Consider the following 12,377-nt stretch of genomic DNA (forward strand, 5'->3'; position numbering starts at 1 on the left):
TCAATTTCTCTTCGTCTAATTCGCCGCTACGATCACAGCATGCACATACGAGTATGTACATATGTACATACGTACATGTATATACGTATGTATGCGTTTATTTATACAAATATGCAAATATCATTGAATTTTCGGGCTCGTAAATCAAATGGGTACGCGCGGGCGTATGAGTATTGTGTGCAAATTGCATTACGGCAAATATGGCTAGCGGTTTTCGCAATAGTTTCACCCACACACACGCACACATACTTTGGTGTGTGTGCGCATGCATGCACAGCTTCCATTAGCGATGGTTGCACGCCAAAGTGATTAACGTCGATACGCTAGCTTGTCATTGGCTCTTTATTAGCTGTGACGAATGTGAAAATTTTTAATTTGAAACGAAAGTGCATATATGAGGGTTTTCTATTGGATTTGTGGTTATTTAGAAAATTTTGAAATTAAATTTTTTTGTAGCGATTTCACTTTGAATACTACTTTTCAAAGCGAAGTGGATAAATACTTTTTGGAAAATATGGAAAAAAATTCTTTCAAAAATATTTGATGTTATTGTTTTTTCTTACTATTTTATTTATTTTTTGCTAATATTAATAAAATATTTTCTTTTTGTGTTTAAATATTAATTTATTGCTTTGGTTCTACATTTTTGATATCGTTTTAAGCGAAATTATGGAAAAAACTGTCCAAAGAATTTTAGTTTGGTTGTCACCACATTTCAGAATATTTAATGACCAATTATTTTATTTTTATGACTGCATAGTATTGGCAGCGTAAAGCCATAAACATGTCGAAAATATCAACCACACATTTATGACTACAGACCTTTGCGTTGCGACTTGCCCACATACATTTTATTTCCACAAACTAAAAATATTCTGCTCAAAACAAGATTGTTTTCGCAAAAAAAAATAATAATAAATAAAAAACGTTAGCTTCAGTTTCATCATACATACATACATATGTATATACCCTTCGCAAATAAAAAATTTTCAATACAAGGACTTAGTTTATCGTTCTCTGAACAATTTGCTGCAGATCGTTCCATTGCCTCAGACAATTCGGCATGGATTGAATTTTGTGCCGATATGTTGTCAAATGAAAAACTTTTCCATACAAAAACTTGGCTTTGGTCCGATATTGGGGATTCCGACAAATAGGCATCGCCTCGGAGAGCAAAATTTCAGATCGATATCTCAAAAACTGATGGACTAGTTCGCATATATACGATAGAAGGACAGATGGACATGGCTAAATCGACACTAGGGTCTCTGTCGTTGACTTTTTTGCGATTTTGTAAAGCCTAAAAACGTACCAATCATTAAATGTATTTTTAAAAGGTGGCAACCCATTTAGAAAATATTTTTTATGCTCTTTTCACATTTGCCACTATAAAACATCTAATAAAATAAATAATAATAGTTTCAATTCTTCTCAAAACACCAGCTAGTTGGCAACCCTAACAATATGTTTGGCCACCTTATCTTAGTTCTAATTGAAATTAGCGTTTCTTAAAGGCTTCAGCTCACCCCACGTGTTCACCTCATTCAGTTATTAACGCTAGTTATCTAACCAAAACATATAAGTATATACATATAAATATATATGTATAAATATGTACATACATATGTGTGTATAGTTCTGTATGCATATGCATATTTAAAACGTGCCATGATTTAAAAACAAAATAAAAACAGAACACCTTCAACAAATCACAAGTGACAAGTGACATATCGCAACGAGTCAACTAGTTCATAAACAAACTACAATCACATACATACATACATACACACATATGTATATACACAAGTAATTTGTAGAGTAGCACCGCAATATAACCTTGACATATATACCCACATAATGGCCACGCACAGGCACACATAGCCAGTTGTTATTCATTCACTGGACATGCTTCCTCTTCCACGTGGTTTCAACAGAGAGCGATGCAAGTCGAGCAAAGTTTCAAATGAGTCATCAGCAGAGCTCCTGTTGTGCCTCAAATGTACTGTTGGGCATGAGGGAAAGCGGGTTGGCTTTTTTGTAAGGACAGTAGTAATAATATTTGTAAGAACAACGTGCCATTGCCGTGCCATGGCTTGGTGACCTATGACCCATTGTGCTGGCCACGCGGCGCTACGATGCGTCATGCGTGATTCAGTGGTAAATATGTATGTTAGTGTAATATGAGAGAAGCTACTCTAGTTTGATTTACGGTAAATTAATTAAAGCATTCGCTTGTTATTAATTGAGTCTATAGAAATTAATATCAAACGCGAATAAATATATTAATTATAAGAATTCGTTCGAAATAAGCTTATATGTATGTAGTATGTATTTCGTTTTAATCAAAAAAATTCCTGGAAAATTATATGCTGCTGATATCAGGCTTGTGTAGGTACTCATAAATATTATGTAGTATTTGGACAAACGTTGCTTTATAAAGTAAGGCAAAGTGCCTATCCGTCAAGAAATATGGTGGTGGAGCTTTTCCACATAAGTTGTAAAAATCGCGAATTTATGTTGATTATGACTTTGACGAAGAGCAGAAAGTTGAATTTTATATTATTTTAGTTATTTATCAACATAATATATGTACATATATGAACGTAAGTGAGGACTTCCTGTGAATTGGAGTAATATATGTATGTATATCTTTGTGTTGGAAATAGAAAATAGAAGATATTGGTCAAGGGCTGAAGACTGGGAACTTCCAAAAATTCAAAATGTTGCCTATGAAATTTTTTCGCTAAGAAAACTGATTAAAAATATAGAAACTGTCAGGGTTCTGAGAAAAAAAAATTTCGGAATATTCCAATAAGAGTTTGTTGAGAGTAAATGAGGTTCATAAAGATATATGAATAAAAGCAATATTTCCAAAACGTTGCAGTAATTGAGGCGAATAGACCAATAGTTATAAAAACACTATTTCTTAGAAACGAATGAGATTTCTTCTTACAACTTTTCATACATTAGACTTCACAGAGTTATGTCTAGCATCTCACGACACTTTATTCATACTGCACTCACATAGAACCTTACTATAAAAACCCCACATTTGGTTGTGCACTCACTTAACCTCACTTTTATATCTCTCAAATTATGAGATGCGCCTCTAAATAAATCTAAGTATCGCTTTGTAGCCTGATAAAAAGTTAATATGACGTAATGTATACTTCTAAGTAAACGGATAATAGTCTTTACATATACATGTACTTTGGCAGTCTCCATCGCGTTGGGTGTAAACAATTTGGATTGTCTGCTGAACTATTTATGCGTTCACGTCAAAATTTGGGTCAATTTTGTTTAGCCAAAGCAAACAGAATCGATTTTACTTGTCGACAGACGGCGCAGACAGAACAATTTCAGATATGTATGAACTTACCAATACTTAAAGCGTATAAAAATATGCTTTGTGGGTATCCAAACGCATTAAAAGAAATAGATATCTGTGTCTACTTGCTCCCCAATCCGTCCAGCAACCCTCCTCGCACACTGTCTAGGGCTGAGTTGTACGTACGTATATAATACCTAAAAGTTTTTAACCGTATTTTTTTGTGTATGGTAGTCTCCGGTTTAGTACTTTTGTTGTTTATTTAGCACCAATTGTTTACGATATTATACCAAAAATACCTTAAATATATGTACCTATGTAGAACAGCTTAGAACTGCCCGCACCTATGGCCTTGCCTCTATCGAGTCTATCAAACAAGAGGTGCTTACTAAAGCCATGCATTTAAGAGCTGTTTACACAGTGTGCTTTGCATACGAATTGGAAGTGGGTGGGTAAACTGGAAGCCGTTTGAAAATAGTTTATATATACTATACTATTACGTATGAAAATAGAAAGGTGTGTACCCAGAGTAAAGTAAGCCAGTGTAAACTGAAGCTTGTTTAAATTTATTGCTGGCCAGAGCGCACGCAAGCGGCGTTACGTGGAAATTATTTTGCAAGGATAATCACAAAGCACACACATGCGCATTAATTCTCATATATGTATGTATGTATTATAGCTGGCAAATGTATACATACATATATGTATATTTTGAGTATTTCACTTAATATCCTGCCAAACTTTGCTAAACTTTTGCCAGACATGCCTTCAGTATAAACCAAATTATATAGGCATGTGTATGTAAATAAATCAAATGTTTGAATGCGAACAATTTCAACGGAAATTAACCGGCTGCACTTGCCTTAGTATGGGTAATACTCGCAATGTTTAGATTGACGGCAATTAAAGTTAAATTGCCAACTAAACGATAATAAATCTGCATAATAAAATACGCGAATATTTAAGGTCACCCATACATATTTGTATGTATTTTCGGACATGTATACAGTGTACGCACATAAGTATTTATATGCTTGTTTATTTTCTTGCGTGCTGGAATCACTTTGGGTGATTAAAGCGCTTACAAATTGTTCATGCTTAGCAATAAACATCACCTGTACCAAAATAACTAAATTGAGAATCAATTATATCATCGGAGTAATTAGCGTCGCTACGAGAAAAATTAAAAAGTGTGGCTGTTGAATTACATCACAGTGTGTTAACATAAGTATGTGTATGTAGGTGCTTATATGCAGCTAAAGTTGCCTGTAGGAAATATACTCGTACTGTACCGAAATGAAGTCACTAGTTCAGCATTAAATGATTAGAATTGAATTTATTAGAGCTCCAAACAAACAGCCTTCATATTTCTTCTTCTTCTGTATTTAGAAAACATTCTTTATTAAGCAGGGATACTATTAGATATATACTAATTTATGTCAATTTGTTCTTAAGAAAGACACGAAAGTTGAGTGCATGAGTCTCAGAATCGATTACTGATAAACAGACATCTGATCAAATTTGAACCGGACTGCTCCCAATCGATAAAAAAAAAACAAAAAAAACATGATCGTGTAAAGTTGTTTCTTTCTGAATCGATTACTGATAAACATTTGATCAAATTTGTCCCGGACTGGTCTCAATCTTTGAAAAAAAAGTTTTGGTGTTTCCATATGAAAATTCATTTTGTATTTAACAGCTTTTTCTTTACGATCCAAAAAATTTAACTGGCGATTTTTATCACACAAAAATTTAGAAACATTTTTTCTTAAAAATTTTTGTATCACGATCGTTAAAAATGCTGCAGTCAATTGGGGAATCTACTTTATCATGAGCACAAGTATTTGAGTAGCAAAAAATACTCAGTGAAGGTGAAGTTTTCGAAAACTTGCCTGATGTGAGTCGCTCATTCAGCTAACGACTAACGATAGCATCAAAAGAAACATTGAAGGAAAATCAGAAAGATATCCAAAGATCTCAACATCTGCGTAAATTTTGGTTAATATTTTGGGTATGAAGCGTGTCAATGCTAGACTGAATTTTTTGTAAAAACGACGTGAAGTAGACATCATTACTAGTAACGTAGTAACGAGACATGGATGCGATCCAAAAATAAGCAGAAACCGAAAACAAGATTCGCTGAAGGCACTTAGCAATACTTCCAATGTCCTACGGGGTTTACCTGTACAGTATAGCAATTTGCAAATACCGTAAGCTTATTGTAGCTGTGAATTGTTCATCGACAGCTGTTATTCAAATGCGCCAGCAACACCCACGCTGGCTTGCCTGCTACTTGTAGCTTAACGGCATTTGTTTATTTTAGTATCAAAATGAAACAAAAAGTTTATTTTTCATATAAAAGTCTTCTAGCAAAACCTCATTATATTGAAAATTACACTAAACATGCAAAGATTTTGAAATTTTCAAAATTATGCCTGCATGGATATTTATTCTTCGTTGGCATTAATATTACATGCATTGTTTACTTTACTAAATTGTTATCCACACTGATGTGTAAATAAATCATTAGCACTTGGCAATGAGGATTTCAAGTTAGATACAAATTTACATATGAATACACATATGTAGGTATATAAAATGATATATTTCTATGGTATATAGAAATTTATCGTCTAATGTCTAAAATTTACCATGATGTCTTGAAAATACCTACATACTGTTACTTGGTTATCTTTCGTTCAGCTGTCAATAGAAAAGCTTTGACTGAAAGCCCTCAACAATTATGATAATGAGCAAATCAATCACGAATGGAGTTGAGACACTCTCCTAATTGTACTTTTCCCACATTTACATACAATAGAAATATGTTGAAACGAAGCATGCGCTAGTCCAGTCATCAGCGGGGTCATTACACCTGATAAAGCAGGTGAGCTTCTGAAGACTCTCCACACGTACACTTTCGTAAACAATAACAATTAAGAAGGTTCCCTTTGTATTCTTGTATATATAATTCTAAAATTCTGACAGTTATCTAATCTAATCAATTAAGAAGCTATCGGACTTGGTGAAAGACGCATTGTGTTCTGACTTGACGTGTTCCTTTTGACGCTGTTCTGCACTTTTTATATTAGCACGTAGTTTTTAGTATAGAAAAAATTAAGAAAATAATTAACTCGTAAATTTTGAAGATAACGCAGAATGATTTTTGCATTTGGAAAGCAGTAGATTGGTTCATGACATTTACTTTTTGAAGATAATTTCATTTAAATGTTGACCGCGGCTGCGTCTTAGGTGGTCCATTCGGAAAGTCCAATTTTGGGCAACTTTTTCGAGCATTTCGGCCGGAATAGCCCGAATTTCTTCGGAAATGTTGTCTTCCAAAGCTGGAATAGTTGCTGGCTTATTTCTGTAGACTTTAGACTTGACGTAGCCCCACAAAAAATAGTCTAAAGGCGTTAAATCGCATGATCTTGGTGGCCAACTTACGGGTCCATTTCTTGAGATGAATTGTTGTCCGAAGTTTTCCCTCAATCGCGAGCTGTGTGGCATGTAGCGCCATCTTGTTGAAACCACATGTCAACCAAGTTCAGTTCTTCCATTTTTGGCAACAAAAAGTTTGTTAGCATCGAACGATAGCGATCGCCATTCACCGTACCGTTGCGTCCCACAGCATCTTTGAAAAAATACGGTCCAATGATTCCACCAGCGTACAAACCACACCAAACAGTGCATTTTTCGGGATGCATGGGCAGTTCTTGAACGGCTTCTGGTTGCTCTTCACCCCAAATGCGGCAATTTTGCTTATTTACGTAGCCATTCAACCAGAAATGAGCCTCATCGCTGAACAAAATTTGTCGATAAAAAATTTTCGAACCGAACACTGATTTTGGTAATAAAATTCAATGATTTGCAAGCGTTGCTCGTTAGTAAGTCTATTCATGATGAAATGTCAAAGCATACTGAGCATCTTTCTCTTTGACACCATGTCTGAAATCCCACGTGATCTGTCAAATACTAATGCATGAAAATCCTAACCTCAAAAAAATCACCCGTTATAAAAGAAAAAAAGAAAATAATTAACTCGTAAATTTTGAAGATAACGCAGAATGATTTTTGCATTTGGAAAGCAGTAGATTGAAAGAGAATCGAGTAGAAAATAAGTTTATTTTCACTTTTCTGCTCGCTACGTCTTAGCTTCATTCTCTTGGGCCCAAATTTACATATGAAAGTAACAACAAATGAGAATGAGTGAGAGAAAAAGAGTCTGGTAATGATATAAGTGCTATAATTGCTTGTTATTTATACCTCTTTGGTTATGATGGTCTATGCGAGTTATATCAGTTGTTTGTTCGATTCGCCACATTGCAGGATTTGTTGAATCGAAGGAGGCTAATTATGAAAATTAATTTTATAGCACTTTACATACCGAATGAGCTTACATATCGACTACATACATATATACCGACTTATTTCCGAGCACAAACGAGTAAAAGTAGACGTTTATCTGATACTCTTGGTTTGTGTCATACTATACATCCCAAAATTACAGTAGAAATTTATAAAAAAAATAATACATTTTCAATTTCTCATATATTTTCCACATTTATAAGTACAAATAAGAATGATTATCTTAAAATCTTAGCCAAATAGCAGGATCGTAAAAATCTAGATCCTCGTGGGCTAAAAATAAGATTTCAAGTATCCATTGCTCCAAACGCACGCACAAAAAATACATGCAAATAAGAAAGAATAATAAAAATATATTTGTATATAAACTAGTGCAGATATGTATCTACAAATCTCTATAGCATTTAACATAAAAACATGCTAAATGATTGTGTTCTCTGTGGATTTCCGTGCACAGCGCTTGCCTGCCACTAACCATTTCATACTTGTGCCGCTGTCAAGTGCACAGTGGAGCCCAGCAACAGTAGAGCCACTAGAACCAAGCGTTTCTGCGGCATGTTTTCATTTCACTCGCTTCGTGATCAACCGTTTTTACCGCTGCAGATGATGATGTATTTTATAAATAGATAGAGAGAAGTAAGCAAAGGCGAAAAAAACTAAGAAAAAATAAGTTAGTTGAAGAAGTTTGAGTTGCCTGTATTTGTTGCCAACTGCAGTTAAACATTGTCAGCTAAGAGCATTTTCAGGCTGTTTTATACAAATATAATCAACAAAAGAAACGTCTTCGTTTTTTGCACCCTTCATTTCTTTACTATTCATACAAACCGCTTTAATGAAGTTATTAGCGTGGCAAACTTTATCTACTTTTCCATTGTTGCCGCCAGCCATAATCGGATGTTGACAGAAAGTCTTCAAGCAGTAATTTTTCGCTAGCTTAGTTTATATACATATACATACATACATATGTATATCACACATACTATCTATAGTTTTATGTGTGTATATGACTGGGGTATTGGCTGGCAGCACTAAGCATTTTGCACAGTTTTAGCCGCGTTGGCTGGGGTTGCGGAAAAGTGTAGCAATTCAGTGCGGAAAACGCGTTGGTAACTTCGCACTATGCGGTATATGAAATATGTGTAAATAGTATATATATGTATATACATATATGTACATATGTATATATTAGTATATAGTGCATTTGTGATTCTTCTATTTTTCTGCTCTTCTCGCGACGTTATGTCGTGCCGCCAAGTAGGAGGTCGTTGTTATAGAAAATCAGTCAGACGTGCCAAAACTACAGTGGGACAATTGCTTTAAAAGTCTAATTATTTTATTGTAATATCCGCTATTATTATTTTCTTTTTGTTAAAATAGTAAATTTTCCTTCTATATTTTTATTTGGTTAATTAATATAATTTGTATATTATTGGATCCATTTTCCTTATGTGATGAGTGGAAAATTGCACTATTGTTTTCAGAAAGAAAGATATTCCTAAAGGGTTTCTTTAGAGTACATATTTAGAAATAAGTCAATCTAAACGTTTCTCCAAAAAATTTCACAAAATCCCCTTCTTGGTGTTTTTATATCACTTCTTCATATATTGGGTAGTCGAAAAAATTTTTTCGTATTTTGTCAATAGATGTCGTTGCAGTCGTATATCTCTAGTGCTACCAATCACATTGTGTCATACCATATAGTGTTGGAAAGGTGAGATTTTAAACATCATTTAACCAAATTATTAAATATTTATTATTCGAGGAAGTTGAAAAAAGGTACAGCTGTTCAAAAATAAATGAAAATATTGAAGAAATTCGCTATATTTTGAAATTTTTATATAAAAAGGGAAGAATGTCACGCAAGCCACCAAATGACATTTGTAAAGTTACAGGGACGATGCTGTATCAGTTCGTGTAGCAGAACAAATGGTTCTCTCGTTGGAAATTTCGAAATTTCGATTTACACTGATGAAAGTTTTATACTGAGGGAATAATGTCTCTAGGGGAAAATGCCAAAAAGTGGTCGACCAAAATGGTACTTTTTTAATTTATTATTATAAATACAAAAAAAAGTTAAAATTTGATTATGAATACAAAAAGACTTTTTCGACTATCCAATATATGGCGCCCTATACTAGAAAAAAATAGTAAAATTGCCCAAGGTATTTTGATTTTTAATATAACATATCCTCAAATGAGCTACTAAAATTATTACCATATTGATTTGGCTTATTTTTTACCATATTTAAAAAATTTCAGAAAATATTTTAACACCCTTTATTTTTTACAAATTCATGAATTATCGAAAAGTTATAATTCTAACTGTAAATCGATTAAGAAAATGTCTCAAATCCATTAAAAATATCTTCTTGAGATCGCATCAGATTCTAACAACAAAATTAACTTTCATAGAACACTATGCACCTTACCTATTAACCACTTCTTCAACCCCAAACAGTGCTTGTGGTGTGGGAAAGTGTGAAACTTGAGCTTGCCGCGTTTAATATGGCAACTTCGTGGTTACAAAGCGTTACTAAGATTTAGAACTAGAAGAAGTTGTTTACGAATTAAGTAATGTGATGTTGTATACCTATATTTATATTCGCCATGCCACTAAATTAAAGAAATACAGAAAGACGCAAAAACAAAAATAAATTAAGGAAAAATAAAGCTCACATAATGACTGTTAAAGCCAAGGTATCAAATTACATAAAACACCAGAGTAGCCGATATGCATACGCCTTTAACACTAATTACTATATTTAACACCATTCAACTCCTATTATATGCGCTAAGAAGCTTCTTAGGCACAGATGTCGCGTATTGCGCACTACCAACACATCCTTTTGGGCGCGCAGGAAACCTTTCTTATATACTCGTACATGAATACAATTTTTTTCATCTTAAACACCACTTTTTGCGCAGTTATAATAATGAGCAGTAACATCCCTTTTTGGGCTATGTCTTTTCCTTATACAATCCTACAAGAGCTTTACTTTGAGGTATAAGTAATTGTACACACCTGCTGGACTCGAAGAAGTTTGCCTCGCGCGACATCAGTTCATGCCGGAACTTGTTCATCTCATCTTCCATTTTGCGCATTTCCGCATCGAAACGCTCACGAATGCTTGAGAATTCTGTATCGAGAATGCTGAAGTCGCCCAATTTGATGGGGATATTCCTCTTGTTAGCATCGGCCATTTTTATTGATTCTTTAACACAAATTTACTGATTTCTACACGAAAAATTAGTATTGTTTGCCGAAACAATTTTTGTTTTGCTCTTTTTTTTTGTTTTTTATCTGCTTTCACACTTGACAAGTTTTCTTCTGCTCTCTTAGTATTTAGTTTTAGCACAAAATGACTTTTTGCTTCGCACAATTGAGAAGTTATCACTTGGATTTCTGCTTTGAGACTAATTTGTATCTCACTCATTCAGTGATTTTTATTTGTTGACGTACACGGCGATTGCTTTTGGTTGCGCATGTGAAGATACTTTAAGAAATGCGCTCAAAATTGTTTTTGAGAGCGTGAGAGAGAGCGTGAATGCACACTCAAATGGTTGGGTTGCATTTGGGGGTATAAGGAAAAGTGTACTATTATTTTATAGTGATTATTAGTTTAGGATTGAAAATTTAACAAACATTTCTCAACAATAAAAGTAATAATATCACACAAAAATTTCTTTAACATAAGAGTTCGCAGTATTTTTTATTACTTAAGGGGTTACATGGGTTTCCTCGGGGAAAAAACAGAATTTTTAAACAATTTTTTATCATACAAAAAATTAAATATTTTATTAGATTTTTTATTGTTACAAACATACACTATTTTACAAAGAAATTCTGATATTTTAAGGAAAAAATATATTAAATTCGGCCATTGCGCCCGCGGTGGCAGGATAACTCCTTACAGAATCACATAAAGTGAAAAAATACGTATAAAAATCCTTAACTTAGAACTTGAACGAAGAAAAAAAACTGAAAATTGGAGTTTTGGCAGACATTCTCACAAGAAAGTGAAAAACTCAGTTAAAATTTCACGCCATTTTTTTCAAATAATTGTAATCGAAAAAAATTTTTCATCATAGCCCTTAAGAACTGTATCGTAAAGACATCTGTAGAATTTCATGAAGATCAGTTGAGTAGTTCTCGAGAAATTTTATCCATCGACTTCAAAACTACAGATTTCAGAAAAACGCGGTTAGAGACGGCGCACTTGGTGCAGCCAGCATCGAGCGCATAAGTCCCTAAGGCTGTATCGCCGAAACTATTACTTGGATCAACTTGAAAACTTAGGAGGTTTTGAGGTGTTGTAGAATTTAATAAAACAATAAAAAATTTGACTTTTTGAAACTCGTAAACCAATGTAGCCCCTTAACATGCGTTAGGACCCTCTTTAAGTAAGTGTTAGAAGTAGGCATATGAAGGGGGAGATTTGAATTAAATAGCAAACACAGCTTTTAGACTTTCGTTTGTAACTTTCTAATTGAATTATTTGGAAGATATGATGACCTCCACGACTCTCCATCATTGAGTCTCCTTCTTTAAAGCACTTGTGATTGTGGGGTTTTTGTAATAGACTTGTGATTTTAAGTAACCTCATAATAAAGTTAAATCGCACGATCTTGGGGGACATTTCCGATTACCAAGATGATAAAGTAAACAACCTGGAAATGTCTC

General features: G+C 33.9%; 1 protein-coding gene across 2 annotated transcripts in view; it reads right to left on the reverse strand.

Annotated features, from left to right (window-relative positions):
• LOC105228797 (heat shock protein beta-1) overlaps positions 1–11,128 on the reverse strand; it is a 36,143-nt gene extending 25,015 nt beyond the window's left edge. The window contains exon 1 of one of the 2 annotated variants that reach the window (XM_011208769.4): positions 10,719–11,128. In XM_011208769.4, the coding sequence (XP_011207071.1) occupies positions 10,719–10,897 (179 nt within the window). In that variant the 5' untranslated portion in view covers positions 10,898–11,128. The remainder of the gene's footprint in view (positions 1–10,718) is intronic. The other variant, XM_011208770.4, reaches the window with a different exon arrangement.
• Positions 11,129–12,377: the final 1,249 nt, after the last annotated feature.

Source organism: Bactrocera dorsalis, chromosome 4, assembly GCF_023373825.1.
Source record: "Bactrocera dorsalis isolate Fly_Bdor chromosome 4, ASM2337382v1, whole genome shotgun sequence".
Lineage (NCBI taxonomy): Eukaryota > Metazoa > Arthropoda > Insecta > Diptera > Tephritidae > Bactrocera > Bactrocera dorsalis.